Raw genomic sequence first — 18,972 nt, forward strand, 5'->3', positions numbered from 1 at the left:
AAACTTACACAGTGGCTAAAATAGGCAATAATAACATGTTCTACTTCAGTGTTTGTATTTCAAAAGGGACTAAGAATTATTCCAAATAAAAATGCTGAAGATAACTAAAAAGGTGAGTGAATAAATTTGGGTTCCATTGATATGCTTGTAAACACACATTGGCCATGAAAGAAAAGCAAGGTAGATAATGCATAATAAAGAAGATTGTTGCTTGTATACTTTTAAAACTGAGTAAAGTTTTCATTTAACTTACTAAACGTGAATTGTCTCCTCAGGATACTAAAAGAGATGGTAACATAGCATCTAAGACTAAAAAAAGATTGTAATTTCAATTATTAAAATAATAAAACTATATCCTAGCAATAATCATCATCAAATACTAAAACAAATGTTTCTATGTAGGACAGAATTATGTACTGATTTATTACAACATTCTATTAATTTTAAAATGCAATCATCATTTGGGAATCTTTCACTGAGCATTCTGCAATAGCTTTTTTGGCTATGGCAGATTCCCCTAGATGCCTGCTGCCAGTTAATAATGGATTTTGCCATCCATGTTGCCAGGGCTGATGCCCTCTTCCAGGTCACCTGGAAATACATCCGATAATAGCTAGCAGGAAAAATGTCCTTTTATGCTACTTTCCTGAAAGAAATCATACTAACAAGGCTAGAATTTGCTAGTTATGTAACCTATAAGTGGTGAGTTCTAAAATGGAAGGACCAGACCTTTTCTGGGCACAATATATTGAATTTATTACACTGTTAGTGACAAGTGATTTCTTTTCTGGTTTGTACTTTAGAGAGGATTCTGGCACAACAGTTTTTACTCTGTTCCAAAAAGCATAAAATTACAGTGGAGGGAAAGCACTGAGTGAGCACAAGTATAAAAACAGGAATGAAAATGTACAGATAATAAAGAGTACATGATTATGTATCAGGCAACACATGGATAAAAGTTATTGGTCACAGCCTGGTGCAATGAGTGGCATTAATATATGTGGGCATACTTTGTAAAGGCTATGTGGTGTTAATTAGAAAAGCACAATTTCTATGCTAAGTAAAGGAACAATAAATTGATATTTTAATAATAATTTCTCATAAAAGATGGTGGAAGAAAGGGGGCAATGAAAACAAGAATGAGACAAATGAAGTTATAACCTCAATCAAGGAGGAGATGTCTTTACACATAGAGAAAATTGCTGCTCTCTGATAATCATATTAATATCAATGCATTTTAGATTACCATTAGCTTTTATGAATTTGATCCTTTCATGTTCAAATTCATCACTTTATTTTCCATAAAAGTAACAAAACTCTGACCAATGTCTTTGATTTTCCATTCAATTGCCAAGAAGAAGAAGGTTAACTTCATTTTCTAGGTACATCATAATCTGAGTTGATGATAATTGGAAATAGTGACAGAAAAGAAGTTAAGCTTCATGCAAAAAAAGAGAAGAGCAAGTTGAAAGATAAACTATTTTTTAAAAAATGGTAGGAAAGTGCCACAATAAAAAAGCTGTTATTTTTTAAAAAGTCAAATATTAAAGCAAACAGCAAAAGAAAATTAAAACGGGAGTACAAATAACAGCAAAATGTATGCTAAAAATACAATAGAGTTGCAATAAAAATAACTGTAGAGGGGCTACAGTGATAGTACAGAGTGTAGAGTGCTTGCCTTGCAAGCAGCCAACCTGGGTTCCATCCTAGGTACCACATATGGTCCCTGAGTCCTGCCAGGAGTCATCCTGAGAGCAGAGAGAGGAGTCAACCCTGAATACTGTTTGGTGAGGCCCCGCCAAAACCAAACCAAACCCAAACTATAGTACCATTTTGATATACTACAAAAATTTGGAAAATATAAATTTGGTAAAAAATTATAAAGGAAATGGAATTACATATAAATGCACAGTATATTAGGGTTGGCATTTATGCCAAGGAATACTATGAACCAAATATGATGGCTGCTTAGTACCTGTACTGCAAACCCAAAGGACTTAAAAGGACAGAGAGAGTCAGAGGAAATGTGCCTGCCACAGAGGCAGGGGCGGGAAGGGGTGGAGGAGGGGGAGGGATACTGGAAACATTGATGGTGGAGAATGGGCACTAGTGGAGGGATGCATACTTGAACATTTGACTAAAACGCAATCATGAAAGTTTGTAAGTCTGTAACTGTATCACATGGTAATTTATTAACATTTTTTTAAAAAAAATTAAAAAAGAAAAGAAAAGAAAATAGAATGTCATTAAAGAACTTCTGCTTCAAAAGGAAAAAAAATCTCATTTAGATAATGCCTCTATTAACTTACTGAGAACTCTACCATAAGTAATACATACTTATATTATAGGTAATTACAGGATAATGATTTTATATATTACTGAACCACATGGCTAGTGCACTATATAAATAATACTATTCAGGTCAAATGTGCTACCACAATTCAGAGGAATAAGGCAAAACAAAGATTAACGGAAAGTCTAGATTTCACTTTCATCTAAACTTAGTGGCAACACATACATACAAACTTTTAATAATTAGACATGACGTAGCATATCAATTGGAGATTAACATAATCCCTTATTTATTAGAATTATATTTAATTTTTAATGTTCCTTATTTTATAGTCAATAAAAAAATCTATGAGATTTTCTATAGCCAGTCAATAATCAGTAGTTTGTTGATACCTGAGAGACATTTTATAGGTTTTTCACTTTCTAACAGAGGAAAAAAACACAGGAAAATATTCATTTCCTTTGTTTCATTCTTCTGAGAAGCACTGCAAAGTATTTCAGTTCGAATTTGGGCTGTGCAGGTAGAATCATTTGGGTTCAAGCTGCCCCTTTTTAGTCAGAGAGATAGTAAGGGCAAGGCACTTGCATTGCATGTGGTAGACCCTGGTAGTCCTGGATAAGGGATGGTCCCTGAAGTACTTCTCAGGTTGCCAAGAATAACCCTTGAGCACTGCCAGGTGTGTCCCTCAAACCAAACTGCAACTTTTCTTTTAAAAATATTTATTTTGGCTTATAATACAATTGTGAATGGTTTCTCATGGACTTAATTTAGACACCCATCACCAGTGTTCCCATCTCCCTCCCCTTCCTCTTCCCAACCCACACATTTACCTGCCGAATTTGACTGTGATGTCAGTTCCGCCTTATCAGTTGTCAGTTCTTTAATCTTTGTTGCTACCTCAATGTGTGTCTTTAAGTCCCACATATCAGAGACAGCATTCTGTATCTGTCACTTTCATTCAGACCGACTTAACTCAGTCTGATTTCCTCTACATCTACTCATATTGCTGCAAATTACATGATTTTCTTCTTTATTAGAGCTTCACATTACCTTCTTTTTTTACCAGCTGTGTGATCTTACTCAACATCATTAACATCTCTGTTTCCTCAAGACAAAGTGACTATGTTAGAAAATATGATCTGTCCTACATACCTCTCAATGTTGCTTTGAGAACTAAATAGATACAATGAAGATTATATGCTTAGTGTAGTGACAGCAATCGCAAGTGTTACCTGCCTGACTGTTATACTATCAGTACACTACCTATCCAGAATATAATAACATGCTTATTGCATTATCCATTTTTTTCTTTCCACAAAATAGAAAAAGTTAAAAGACTCTCACCCAAGCAACAATTTTCATATACCAACACATCTCCAAGTTATATTCACATAATTTTCACCAAAAACTGAGCATTTGCTAGAGATGGGAGACACTATAGTGCATATGGCACATGCCTAGCATGTACTGGACCCAGGCACAATTACGGCATCACATGGCCTCCCAAGCATCCCTGGATGCAGCCTCAGAATCACCCAAGAACAGCCAGGGTGGCTCTGGTGTTCTCTATAGAGACCTGAGCATTGAGCCACATCTTGGGGTTTGAGTATTGAACCATCAGCCCGGTTAACCAAGTATCATTGAGTATCAATGAGTATCAATTTAGTACCAAATATCAATGCTCCCTAGGTCACCTAATCACTGCTTTGTAGGTACCCCAAAACAAACAGATAAAAACTCTGAGCACTTATAAAGGAAGCATTCTATAAATCTTTTAGCCACTTCAGAATTCAATTTAAGCTGTCTAAAATAATTTCCTTACCTTGGTAAATCGTTCAAAATATTTTTGCAGATTGGCTCTTTTTCCCTGCCAAAGGTACATTCAGTGTGGTTTTGCTGAGATATATCCATGGCTGTAGTCAAAATAAAAGCTCCTTCCACGTTATAACTTGAGGCTGGGGATTAAACAAAATTTACCTCTCATCACATTCTAGAACATTCTGTAATTGCTAAATGTGAAATCTCATTAGAAACAGATGAGACCCCAAAGGAAAACAAAATTATAAATCTGTCTTTGGCATAATCCTACTTAATGAAACATAATTTGTGGCAAAGTATGTTTACTGCGTTAGAAAATAATTTTTAAAAAATATTTAACTTTTAAAAATTTTTATTAAAACACCATGATTTACTGTCATTAATAATAGTTGTTTCAGGAATATAATGTTCCAATAATAACTGCAACACCAGTGTAACCTTCCATCCACCAATGTCCCCTGATGCCCTGCCCCCAACCCAGGGCACAAAACAAATTTATTTCATATTATTTTCTCCAAGAAAACTTAAAAGAATGGCAGTTGCAATTATCAAAAGAAATTAATAAATGTCAGTCAGATGATTTATTGCTACATATTAACTTATAAAATGTATTAAAATTATTTAATATAACATAATGCATACTCTCACTTACATAGATAACCTTACAACTCTAGTATCTAAAATATATTGCATTAACTTTTATTTTGTATTTGGGTCTCATGGTAATAATTCTATTTTCCCTGTATTTATTTAAAAGATAAAACTACTTTTAAAATTTTTAAAAATTCCTTAAACCAAATTCTTTAATTTTTCAAGTTTAATTCTTTCACTTTTCAATTCTTTTAATTCTTCTTACATTTTTAATTCTTTGATATATTGTAGAATTTATATGAAACAGATAAAGCCTACAATTGTAAAATTTGGGAAGAGTGAGGAGAATTAAGAAAATGTAAAGGGACTGTAAAAGTAAAACGTGCTTTATCCTAAAAAAGGCAATACTGAAAAGACTAATAAGGCCTTAATATAAATTAAATTCACATTCAATATAAATGTAATACTAATTCATTACTCAAGATGTAGAACATCTCTTAATGAATTAGGAATAAACATACCTTCCCTAACCTAATAGAGGGCAACCATAAACACATGAGTGAATGCCATACTCAGGTCAACATGCTGAGAAGTTTGTTTTGTCTTTTAAAGAAGTTCCTTTAATGTTTTTGCAAAAACTGGTTGTGGGACCCGAGAAATAGTATATAAGGCAGGGCATCTGCTTGTACAGGGTCGACCCAGGTTTGATTGCTGGCATCCCATATAGTCCCCCAAGTACCACCAGGAGAAATTAACAAGAAAAGAGTCAGGAGCAACCTCTGAACACCACCAGATGTAGTGTTCCCCACCACCACAACAAAAAAACTGAATGCAAGGCTATGAATTCTCTAAGATGTTGCTCGTCCCCGAAGCTGTGTATTTTTCCTTCAAATCTGAATGATGAGCTGGAAAGACTATTCTTGGTCAGGTGTGCATTTTGTCAAGTTTCTGTACTATATCCCCCCATTCCAGTTCTGGCTTGTAGATCTCATTTGATGGATTTTCTGTGAATCTTGTGATCTATTTTATAAAAAATATTTATTATTTTTATTAGTGAATCACCGTGAGGTTATTTTTCATATTTTACTGATTTACATATTTTTGTGCTTGTGTTTCAGTCATACAATGCTTGAGTACCCATCCCTCCACCAGTGCCCCTTCTCCACCACCGATATCCTAGTCTCCCACCCCCACCTCCATTACCCCCACCCCACCCCACCTCTGTAGCAGGGCATTCCCTTTTGTTCTCTCTCTCCTTTTGGGTGTTGTGGTTTGCAATAGAAGTATTGAGTGGCCATCGTGTTCAATTTATAACAGAATGGGAGACTAACACCCAAGAATACTAGAAATAAGTACCAGGACGTTTGTTCCACAGCTTGGAAGCTGGCCTCACATGCTGAGGGGAAAGGAAGCTCAGACATAGAAGGGAACACCAAGTAAAGTGTGGTTGGAAGTCCCACTCGGGATGGGAGATGTGTGCTGAAAGTAGATGATATCTTCTTTACATTTAACTTGCTTACTGATCTTGTTGCTTTCAATATTTTGTTTCTATCTGGAATTTTTCACTTGAGTACAAAGTGTCTTGTAGTTTCCCTAGTTGGTTCTATTTTTGCTGAAAACCATTGAACCTCTTGAACTTGGTGCCTGTATTCCCAAGACCTAGGAAAATCCTGTCATGATTTCTTTAAATATTGTTTCTTCATCAAATTTGGTTCCCTGCACTTCAACAACTCCACTGAATTTTATATTTTTATATTATTTAATTTTTCCTATTTGGTATGTTGTATTTTTTTTTTCCAAACTAGAGCGATAGCACAGCAGATAGGGTGTTTGCCTTGCACGCAGCTGACCCAGGTTTAATTCCTTCATACCTCTTGGAGAGCCTGGCAAGCTACCGAGAGTATCCCTCCCGCACAGCAGAGCCTGGCAAACTACCCGTGGGGTATTCAATATGCCAAAAACAGTAACAACAAGTCTCACAATGGAGATGTTATTGGCGCCCGCTCGAGCAAATCAATAAACAACAGGATAACAGTTCTACAGTGCTACATTGTTTTCTAGTATTTTCCTTCATCTCATCTTGGATCTCCTTTATTTATCTATTTATTTATTTATTTATCTATTTATTTATTTATTTATTGCTATTTGGGTCACACCCAGTGAAGCTCTCAGGAATTACTTCTGGCGGTGCTCGGGGAACCATATGGGATGCTAGGAATTGAACCCGGGTCAGCTGTGTGCAAGACAAATGCCCTAGTTGTTGTGCTATTGCTACAGTCCCAATTTGAATAGACAACTTTAATAAAATATACATTTCTGAGGCAATTGTGACATTTGAACATGGACTGGGTACTACTGATATTAAGGAAATAATGTGACTGGATATGAATAAATGGTATGGCTCCGATGTTATCTGTAAGAGATACAAACTAAAAATTTTTAAAGTAAAATATGATCAAGATTGAATTTTTTTTATGCTTTTTGTATCATACCGGGAGATGTTCAGGGGTTGCTCCTGGCTCTTCACTGAGAAATTACTCCTGGCGGTGCTCGGGGGACCATATGGGATGCCGGGGATTGAACCCGGGTCAGCCATATGCAAGGCAAATGCCCTACCTGCTGCATTATCACTCCAGCCCCCTGAAGATTGAATTTTAAGAAGAAAAGTAAAAGGAAATACAGAAAGTAATGGCACAAAAGTTGATGGGATTTTAGGGTTAAGAGTACATGATGGTTTTATTATTTTCCTTTTGTTTGAAAATACTCAACACTCCTCCTAAAAGTCTTTTGGGGCTCACTCTTCAGTCCCATGTTGTCCCTAAACACACATTTTGCTTGTTTGTTTCTGTTTCTTTGCTTGCCAATATCCATTCGGAGAGTCCTGCTTGAACAATATTTCCCCTATTTCTATCAATTCACTTCTTTCTTTTCTTTTCTTCCTTTTTTTTTTTTTTTTTGGTTTTTGTCTTGGAGCCACACAGTGATATTCGGGGCTTACTCCTGACTCTGTGCTTGGGATCAGTCCTAATGGGACTCAGGGGACAATACAGGGTGCTGGGGCAATGTGTGCAAGATAAAGGCATTGAACCTGGATCAGTCGTGTACAAAGCAAACACCCTACATGTTGCACACAACTATTGCTATTGCTCCAGCCCCACCTCTTACATCTTTCTCAATGTTTGTTCAATAAAAACTACTTTGCTCTACTAACAAATAAAATAAAAATAAAATATTGAGGAAAAATAGCAATGTTTTAAAAATAATATAATTTCTATTTTATTAGACATATTTAAAAAACTGATTAAAATGTTATATTTTTAATAGCACTGTATAACACTGTCATCCCATTGTTCATCGATTTGCTCGAGCAGGACAGTAACATCTCCATTGTGAGACTTGTTGTTACTGTTTTTGGCATATCGAATATGCCACAGGTAGCTTGCCAGGCTCTTCCGTGCGGGCGAGATACTCTCAGTAGCTTGCCGAACTCTCTGAGAGGGAAGGAGGAATCAAACCCAGGTCAGCCACATGAAAGGCAAACACCCTACCTGCTGTGCTATTGCTCTAGTCCCCAAACTATAATGTTAATAATTTTTTAAAAAGACTTCAGGTCATAGTTCTTTGGTTTCCAGCACACATAGCTTTGAGAAGTTAGATAATACCTCAAAAACACTAGTTGTAAGCAATGCATACTTAAGTATCCTGGGCTGGAGCAATAGCACAGCAGTTGGGCTTTCGCCTTTCACACTGCCAACCCGTGTTTGATTCCTCCGCCCCTCTCGGAGAGCCCAGCAAGCTACCGAGAGTATTGAGCCCGTGCGGCAGAGCCTGGCAATCTACCCGTGGGGGATTCTATATGCCAAAAACAGTAACAATAAGTCTCTCAATGAGAGACGTTACTGGTTCCCGCTCGAACAAATCGATGAGCAACAGGATGACAGTGACAGTGACAGTGGTAGAGTTTTTGAAGAATTGAGCAAAGTCATAGTGTTCACCTATGCATTGAGCATTACCATTATCATTCCAGCACTGGAATATCATCTTTCCTATCAAATAATTTTGACTGTCTTATTTAATTGGACTGGAGCGATAGCACAGCAGGTAGGTCATTTGCCTTGCATGCGGCTGACATGGGTTCAATTCCTCCGTCCCTCTCAGAGAGCCCAGCAAACTACCGAGAGTATCCCGTCTGCACGGCAGAGCCTGGCAAGGTATCTGTGGCATATTCGATATGCCAAAAACAGTAACAAGTCTCACAATGGAGACGATGTAACTGGCACCCACTTGAGCAAATCAATGAACAACAGTACGACAGTGCTACAGACTTATTTAATTGCCTTTATTCACCACCCCCTATTCCACTCCCCTTCCCATTTTGAAACCATGTTTTAGTGGATGTCGTATATACTGGGTTGAATTCTCAGGTTCAATAAAATACAACCAAAGTAGATAGGAATTAACTCATGATTCAGGTGATCATGCAAATTGCTAATAAACTCAAGATTATTAGGATATATTCAGCTTTTTAGGCCACACTCTGAGAAAGCTCACAATCTTGGAAAGGCCCATGTTCGACAGAGCTGGTCCAAAAGGCTGACCATTCATCAATAAAGGAAGATTCTAGATTTTCTTCATCAAAACTACCTTCTTGGTATCATATAAACATGTAAATTATATACTAGCTGCAAAATTTCCCATTGATTAAATTTTTTATTTGAACAATAAAAGTATAGCCTAGCATAGAAGTCTATTTTTCTGTCACAGATATATTCCCAAAGAAACCTGCACTATTAAACTCATAAAAAATACTAGTTTAAGTAATTTTTAATGTGAAAATTAAGAATAGAGCTCTGATTTCTCTGAGAAATAGTAGTATTGTAGCACTGTAGTCCCATTGTTCATCAATTTGCTCGAGCAGGCACCAGTAACGTCTCTACTGTAAGACTTGCTGTTACTGTTTTTGGCATATCGAATATGCCATGGGTGACTGAGAAATAGTATTTTCTGTTATTTCAAGGATAATGGGATTTGCTTGTTTGTTCTCTTCTAAGTTGTAATTGTATAATTGTATATGCATACAAATTAAATACCTAAGCACTTATCTAGGTACAATACCTATGATGAAACCAAGATCTAGCTTTGTCCTTATTCTGTGGTAGAGGTAGAGAACATCTAAACTGTTGGCCATAAAAGGCCAGCAAAAGCAGGTGGTCTGACCTGGAATGATGAGACAGGTATGTATGCTTTGTGTGGGCTGTCCATGGCCCATCTCCCTATACTGTTTCACCCATGAATGATGTTATAAATGTGCGAATAGTCTTTGGCAGGACAAAGATTCCCCAACCCTATTCTGTACTGAATTGTAAAAAAATCACAAAGTCGGTGGCACGCGGGGGAGACTCGATGATGTGTCGTGTGGTTCCATTGTCCTCGGGCACTCGAGGCAGCTCTCTCTCGAAAGCACCGCTCATGTCCCGTGTTCCCGAGCCACTGTGTATGGACCGGATCGGGACAGCTCCTCCTCGTGCTCTGCTTCTGTGTGTGCTGCTGTGCTCTCTTCTGCCTGTCTCTCAGTCTCTGTCTCTGTAGTCTTTCCTCTCGTCTCTTCCGACCTCTGTCTCTGCTTCTGTGTCTTCTTCTGTCTGTGTTGTCTCCTTCGCTTCTGTGTCTTCCCATGTGTCTTCAGTGTCTACTATTGTGTCGTCTTCTCTTCTGTCTTCTTCTTCTGTCTCCCGTCAGTGCCCCCACTGTTTTAGTTTATATAGCAAATTACATAGGGCAGTAGCACAAAGGTGGGTTTAACATTAGCAAATCAACAAAGAAGGGTAAGACCATTTCTTGAGGAGATTAACAAAATCTCATCTAAGGAAATCTCATCTAAGGAGATCCGCTCAGGAGTGGGGTCCAAACAAAGGTGTGTCGCTTTCTTCCTTTCTCAGTTAGTAATACGCTTAAATAGTTATAGTAAGTTTACTTCTAATATTTCTAGCAATGTCATTCTGTATGAGCATAGTAAGAGATATATCAGACTTAAAGTTTGGTTCTTCTTGAGGACATTCACTATATATTCCAGGCCAGTCCTCAGGCCAGGTTAGTCTTCTTAACCCCAGCAGGGTCCTAGTCTCGTCATTACTTTTGGATCATGACAGCATTTGTCTATGACCATGCTCTCAACTTATAGTTGAGTATTGTGGCACTTTGGCCTGGCCCATTTCAATGCCAGGGTAGCTCACAGCTTGCCCTGGGTCCATTCCGTCCCTCGTCGGGACCTTGCTTTTGGGGTGCTAGGAACTAAGGGCAACTGAGTTGAGAAAGCAGATGCCCGGGAGTAAATATTATTGGAGTCAATCAGCTCCCAAGTTACAAAGCATATTATTAACTGTCTTCCAGTGTCCATACAGAGAGGCCATTGCTCTAAGGTAAACTAAGTTCCCTGTGGCAAGGCTAAAAGGACAAACTCCATGTTATCCTACACTGAATGAACTATAGTTGATTAGTGGACCATTTGTAGCGTGCTCATTATTTTATGACCAAGTCAACAATGATTATGATAAGTAAATCCTGTTTAGTTAATAATATGGCAGCAAGCCAGGGAGAGATAGTACAAGGGTCAAGGCACATACCTTGAACTTATCCAGGTTCAATCCCTGGTGCCACAAGGTCCTGGGAGCATTACTCAATATGGCTCTGGAGACCTCTGAGTATTTGTGGCTGTGGTACTGGAGTTCTGTGAGCACTGCTGGCACGATTCTGGTGGTGTCCAGAACTGAAGGACCCAAGAAGCATCACAACCTCAGGTTTCAGCATTGAACTGCCAGCCTGAGTGGCTGAATTATCATAATTGGTCACCCCCAGGTCACTGCTTAGGAGGACCTCTCCACCACTTTGCAGATGCCCAGCAAAATAAGGCATCTCTGTGGACATCCAAACGTGCTTTTCCTAAAATTGCTTCACAAATTGCTGATCCCATCATGCAACCAATCAATAAATACTAAAAACTATTTGCAAAACTTAAAATACTGAAGCATTTGCAGACCTTAAAAAACAGCTCAATTTTAATAAGAACAAGTGCTCCTTCATGAGTTAAAATTTCAATATACTGAATATAAGCACAATCTAAATTAATAATTTTTAAATTTTTGAATAATGAATTTAAAGTTATCTAGCTGTTGACAACTACATATGCCCACATTATATGCAACAGAAATGACACATTAAGATTAGAAAGAAAAGTATAAAATATAGAATCTCTTAAAATTCCCACCCCTTTGAGTCAATGGTCACTATAACTTTTTAATATTAGGTTTCAGATTTTCAACTATGATTTTAAAAATATAGTTTCTTTAAGAAAGGCACAACCATATTAAAGCTAGTTCATATATTACTGTTCACTTAATAAGACTATTCCTGTGTTAATGAATATTGTTGGGAACATACTACTTACTAATATCTAACTTCTTCCAAGTGACTCCTCTTTAATTTTTATTTCATTATTACTATTTCCATTTTGGGGCCACACACAGCCATGTTCAGGGCATATACCTTGCTCTGAGCTCAGGCATCAAACCTGGCAGGCTCAGGGAACCATATAGGGTTCCACGGATGGAACCCAGGTCAGCCACTAGCAAAGCAAACAACCTACCCACTGTACTTTGTCTTCACCCCAGTGATTCCATTTTAAAAAAAGTTATTTTTCCTGTATATATGCCTCATGCCATACCACTGAGTACTTCCTTTAAGAAGTTGAGGAGGGAGAATTCTCCGGGCCCCATACTGAGCTGATATCTCCGGGATGCCCCAGATGGAGCAGGTGCAGTCTCCCCACCTTCTCCAGATGGAATCCCAGCGACCATGAGCTTCTACAAGCATGGCTCCAGTATGTGGCTATCAGGACTATTCCTCCAAACCTCTCCTGATATGCAAAGTAAGCAATGGAAAATAAATGATCTAGCATCTGCCCCTGCCCAAAACACAAGGCCTCACGGCAGGGGTGGTGGAACCGACCCCTCTCCCAGCCCTGACGAGGCTCTGAGTTGCCTCCCACCAACGGCTCCTGGCTCTTGAATGGCCATGATCCCAGAGGCACAAAATCCAATCTTGAAACCCAGCGGCTTCTGGCAGAAATGCATCTGGACTGAGCATTAAACTACGGCGCCGTGCCACTCTGGGTGGGGAAACGTGTTTGTCCCTTCTACCTTTTCTCCCTGGTGGCGTGGTGGCCGGCACCTCTTCAGAGCCTATTGGACAGCCAGGTATGAGACTGCAGTGATGTGACACTTGGGGCCTCATGGGATGGGGGTGGAAGCAACCCCCTCCCTGCCCTGACAAGGCCAAAGTTGCTGCCCACGAATGGCTCCTGGCTCCTGAATGGCCATGATCCCAGAGGCACACAAACCAATCTCAGAACCCAGCAGCTTTTGGCAGAAATCCCTCCAAACTTATTACTAAAATATCAGAAATCCAAACATCATACGCTCTTCAGAATCAGCAATAGAAAACTAATTATCTAATGATGCCTTTCTGGCAGGTCTGATTGTTGGGGAAAATTCCAAACAATAATGGTGAATCTTTTGTCTAAATATTGAATGTGATCAAAGTGGAGAGAGAGTCAAGAGGAAGTCATCTGCCATATAGGCAGGGGGAGGAGTTGGATGGGGGGTATACTGGGGTTCTTGGTGGTGGAACATGTGCACAGGTGAAAGGATGGGTGTTTGATCATTGTATGACCGAGACTTAAACTGGAAAGCTTTGTAAACTGTTCTCACGGTGATTCAGTAAAAATTTTTTTTTAATTTAAAAAATTTTAAAATTTAAAAAAAAAAGTTGAGGTGGTGATATTCCAGATCAAAATACAAAAACAGTTTTAAGGCTATTGATGTATATTTCTAAATTGAAATACTTTTTAGAAATTCATCATTTTCTAAAAATACTTAAGATATCATATAAAACCCTATCTAATAGAATTCATTAATGAATAAAATATTATTTCTAGAACTTGCAAAAATTATAATAAATTTCTAACTGGGAACTAAAATTTAATGTAAACATTTTATTATTAATATTTTGCCTTCTGAAGGAGGAATTTTAAGGAGCAATAAGTAAGATTTCAAGGATTATAAATTCACAATAATTGTTCTGAGGAAGTTATTTCATTAAAAAAAGGACTTCTAAAATATAAACTATATGTTAAACTTACAAATATTTTAAAGATAACTGAGTTCAAAATATCTAATTAGCCCAATGCCCTTTTTCCTATATGCTTATGAGAACACATCCAATTATCTTGGAAAAGGCAATTAAAATTACTATTAATAATTTTAATACTAGGACATGTTATAATTCATTTGATAATTACAGTTCCCACAAGGATACTGTCAACATAAACTGTGAAACTGCAGATCCATCCTGTTTACAAGTATCAGAGACAATATGCTCACTATTCTGTTGTACTTAAATGTTGCATTGCAGTTTTTCTTAACAGGTAATATGTGACATGAAACAGGGCTGATTTTATGCTTCATAATTTTCATTGTGATATTTAATATTAAGAAATTATAGTTATGTTTCACATGTAAGGAAATAAATAATAAAACTAAGAAACAGAATAGCAACCATGCTATCATTTCAAATACAAAATATAAGTCTTGTACAAGATATTAAAGAATCATCTGCAATCAGAAATACCTGCTACTTGCATGTTTATGTCAAGCATTAAGCATTTTACCTAATAATTTAAATTTTTAATTTTCAGAAATTTAAATCATATTCAAAATAATGTCAAAAAGAGGAAAAACCAAGAAACTACCATTTCAGATTGACATGTGAGTTTTTAAAATTTATTGTCTAAATTTTAATCTGATTTTCACAATAAAGAAAGGAGAAAATGCAATTGTAATAGATAAAAACATTTATAGGAAAAGTCATTTAAACCAGACTGAAATTTCATTCTATATTGCTATTTTTCTTTTAGAATGTACATTACAATAAATATTTTTCTAAATGCCATAGTAAATACAATAGATGGCTCTGAAGATATATTTTTTGAAAAGGTACTCTGAATCTTAGACAACATAAATACTAGTCTGTTGGTGGTTACCATAGTAACAAGTAAATAGGATCATTAAAATACAGGCAATTCTTCAAATGTATACACTTTTTCATAAACATGTATATGTTATAGTTAAAAATCATTTAATCCTTGTTTTAGTTCCTCTTTTAGACAGAGTAATACTTTAAGAAGCAAAAGTAACCCATAGCAACATCCTGAAAAAAAGTTTTAAGGTACTATAAGGCAATGTAGATGTGTGATGCTATAAGGGTTATATGTCAAATAAAAAATACGTTTTAAACACTTTTCATTCTATAATACTTTAATAGTTCAGGTTTTAAAAATAAGGGGGAGAAATCATATGAATTTTGCCTCACAAGCATAAAATTTCTTTTTATTTTGTTATTCACATGTATTAAACACAGCACTTGACCATGGAAAGTTGAAAGCTCTGTAATCAAATAATAAAAAGAAAGCACAAGAGGTTTAATGCTACTCAGACCTATTACTTGAATATGAAATGATCCAAAAATCTTTATGTCAGTGGTTAAATTGGAGTTCAAAGAACTTTTCTCTTTCTCATCCCCCTTATTAAAAAACAATATCCCTATTTACTGGTAAAGGCAAAGAATATGCACTGATTCAGTGAATTTTATAGCTATAGCATAAGATGACTTAGCACACAATTTATAGTATTAGGGAAAAAGACTATTCTATACAAATCTATTGAGAGTAACTTGTAAAACACCCACAGAAAAGAGAAGCTACTCAGCTTTTACTGGGAAACATATCCTTTGGATATGATTACATATAATGTTGTTATATAAAAATTATATATCAATTGTTTCAATAACAACCATTATGGAACATGTTTTATGGAATAATAATTTTAAATTTTAAATATTGAATTTAAAATTAAAATTTAAAACGTCATTGCCTAGGAAGGAAGACAAACAGGTAGTAACAAGGCAGCCTTAAGGAGTAGGCTTGTGTTCAACAACAAAAAGAAAACGAATATAATAATGGCTAAATAATTGACTAAACCATGCTAAAGGAAATATAATCAGAAACATCTTCAGCAGATCTATGTGACTGTGTTTTTCTATTTGCTTTTTTTTTCTTTTTTGCTTTTTGGGTCAGACCCAGTGATGCACAGGGGTTACTCCTGGCTCTGCACTCAGAAATTACTCCTGAAGTTGCTCAGGGGACCATATGGGATGCTGGGAATCGAACCCAGGTCAGCCTCATGCAAGGCAAATGCCCTACCCGCTGTGCTATCACTCCAGCCTCCTCTATTTGCTTTTATTGGAGAAAAAAATATTTTTTTCTTCCCAGGGTAAATTGTAAACTAAAAAATTCAAGAAGTATTGAATAATAAATTAAAATATCAGTAAAAATTTATGATTTTCATAATAATATTAGGTCACATAGTATCAGTGACATTGCAAAAGGGTAAAATCATCTTTTTACTTTTCTTCCCTCCCTGACTTATAAAATTATTTTCCTCTGTATTTGCCATCTCAATGTGACAAAAGTGAATTATTGGGAAATGGAAAAATATATTTAGTTTTATTTATTAATTTATTTGGGTTTTGGCCACATCTGTCAATGCTTGCAGATTATTCCTGGCACTACATGCAGGAATTCCTCCTAGCGGTGCTTAGGGTGAACATATGGGGTGCAGAGGATCAATCCCAGTTTGGTTGTATAAAAGGTGAATGTACTACCTGCTGTATTATCACCCTGACACAAGATAATACATATTTAAAACAAGGGGAAAGTTACTTTAATAATTAGAGATCATACCCTAACCTGAGGGCAGAAATAACAAACAATTAATTAGTAAACTGGGAAGCAACTAACATAGGATCTGAAAAACCAAACATGGCTGATGAACTTAGTATCATTTTCTGATAGAATTATAGGTCATGTTGTCAAATAAGAACTGAGAGTATAAATTATTTAAGTGTTGTTAGCCTTATAAATTTATCTTACAAGGGCAGGTAGGAAAAATGATGCATAAAAAAGGAGTTTAAAAAACTTTCTTCAATACTAAACTAACCTATTGACACAGCTCTTTCTTAAGCATCTGTTTCAAAAATGAGTCAATATCTTTACTAAAGACTAAGTCAGTTATCTTGGCCTGATTCATGTTCTAACTTCATCGCATTATGTCCCTAAGCATACAGAAATAAAAAATAAAAAATTACCCTTGGTTTTCTTTCCAACATTTCATTCTTCTCTGTAGGAAAATGACCTACATGTCAAGTAAGGGCACAGGGAAAAGATAAGGTACTGAAGGCGCTGCAGAGATAGTACAGGGGTTAGGTGCGGGCCTTGCACGTGGCTGACAAGTGTCCAATCCCTTACACTACATATGGTTCCTTGAGACTGTCAGGAGTTATCACTGAGCAGGAAGCCAGGGATGCTCCAAGTTAAAGAAAGAAGAATATTTTTGAGTAAATTAATTGTACAGAGGGTTCAAAAGAAAAAAAACATGGTAGGGGTCAAGGATGTAGTTCAGTCATACTGTACTTGCCTTGCCTGTGTGAGGTTCTACATTCAATACCCCACGTGAATGGAAAGGAGGAAGGGAGGAAGGAGGGATGGAGGGAAAGCAGAGTAGTAAACTATCCCCAAACTTTCTTCCTTCCTCTGTTGTCACAATCTTCTCATGGAAAGTCTGTCCTAAAGACATTCCTAAATGCTTACTAGATAAATTTACATTATGAAAAAGTTTTGTCAGCTACAACCAAATTTTTAATTTTATTATTTATATTGTTAATTTTTCTTTTTTCTTTTTGGGTCATATCCAGCGGCGATGCATAGGGGTCACTCTTGGCTCTGCACTCAGGAATTACCCCTGGCGGTGCTCAAGGGACCATATGGGATGCTGGGGATCTAAACCAGGTAGTCCGCATGCAAGGCAAACACCCTACCCACTGTGCTATCGCTCCAGCCCCTATAGTTAATTTTTCAATTATACATTTTAAAATATTATAACTCAAAATTATAATAAGGGGAGAATATATATACACAAAGATTATAATTAAATTTATTTAATTTCACAACTGAAGTAAGAACAATTAAAAATTATTTGAGGGTTTTGGGGCCACACTCAGTGATGCTTAGTGACTATTTCTGGTTCTATACTCAATGGTGACCTGTGGTGGTACTTGGAGCCCCTAACTCTCATACTATAACTCTGGTCGAACAATTAAAAATTTGTTTAGCTTCAGTGGATATGAAAGTAGTAATTATAGGTGAAAGACCACTGGACTTGGGAGAACAAGTTCTAGAGTCCTGATTTTAGTTATGGTCTAGAGAGCTCTGGAAAATCCTTAACTTTCTCAAGTTTATGTCCATGATATGTCTAGAAAAAAAGTGTAACTCAATTCCTTCTATCTCTAAAATTTTAGCAACTGTGTAGGAAAGATTTCATACATGAGAACTAAAATAGTATAGCAGAAAATACAAAGAATTTGACTTAGCTGACGACCTGATTTATGCCTCTCTTCCTATTTTTATTAAATGAAAACAGATATAAGTGAAATTCTTGTTAATTATAAATATTAACACCTGTCTTTCTATATAGTTCTGTACCCTATTGTCTAAGAAAGACATAATAGAGAACAACTACTCATGTCTGAGTTCATAGGATATTGGGCTATTCAAGTGCTCTTAAGCACATCTTGAATTGATGAAACAAACACTCCTAAACTGCAAATTGTAAATAACATCTTCTATGATAAAAATGAATCTCTGGAACACATTCATAAGAAAAAAATGGAATAAGTAGTTGTTCTCTATCAGAAACAAAAATATGCAGATTTTTAAAATCAATTTATCTAAAAAAAGAAGTAGGAACTTTGGCCAAAAGTCAACTATGTTGATTAGTGAAATGTTAGAAGTAAAAAGAGAAGAAAATGAGAATAGGTTGAGCTGTGAAAAAAGATCAATTTGAAGTCTAGACTATGATTAAGAAAAATAATATCAGCAAAAAAAAAGGTAGTGAGAATTGAGATTCACCATTCTGATTCTGTAAAGCTAGATAGCTGAATCTGGTGTACAAAGATACCTGTGCTGGAAAATCTTAGGAACCATCAAACATTAATAATACTATTTCAGGAAACGTTAGCAAGTAAACATATTATAAATGGGGCAAGTAATGCTAGGGTTTCAAGCCCTCATTGCTAATTTTCTTTTATCATAATGATATTCT

At 36.4% G+C, this 18,972-nt stretch overlaps 1 protein-coding gene across 1 annotated transcript in view; it reads right to left on the bottom strand.

Moving 5' to 3' along the window:
* The window catches only part of DCDC1 (doublecortin domain containing 1), a 440,548-nt gene that overhangs the window by 417,381 nt on the left and 4,195 nt on the right, over positions 1-18,972 (bottom strand). The window contains exon 2 of the mRNA XM_055142558.1: positions 4,116-4,248. Coding sequence (XP_054998533.1) covers positions 4,116-4,204 — 89 coding nt within the window. The 5' untranslated portion in view covers positions 4,205-4,248. The remainder of the gene's footprint in view (positions 1-4,115; positions 4,249-18,972) is intronic.

The sequence above is a fragment of the Sorex araneus genome, chromosome 6 (assembly GCF_027595985.1).
Source record: "Sorex araneus isolate mSorAra2 chromosome 6, mSorAra2.pri, whole genome shotgun sequence".
NCBI classification, from domain to species: Eukaryota; Metazoa; Chordata; class Mammalia; order Eulipotyphla; family Soricidae; genus Sorex; species Sorex araneus.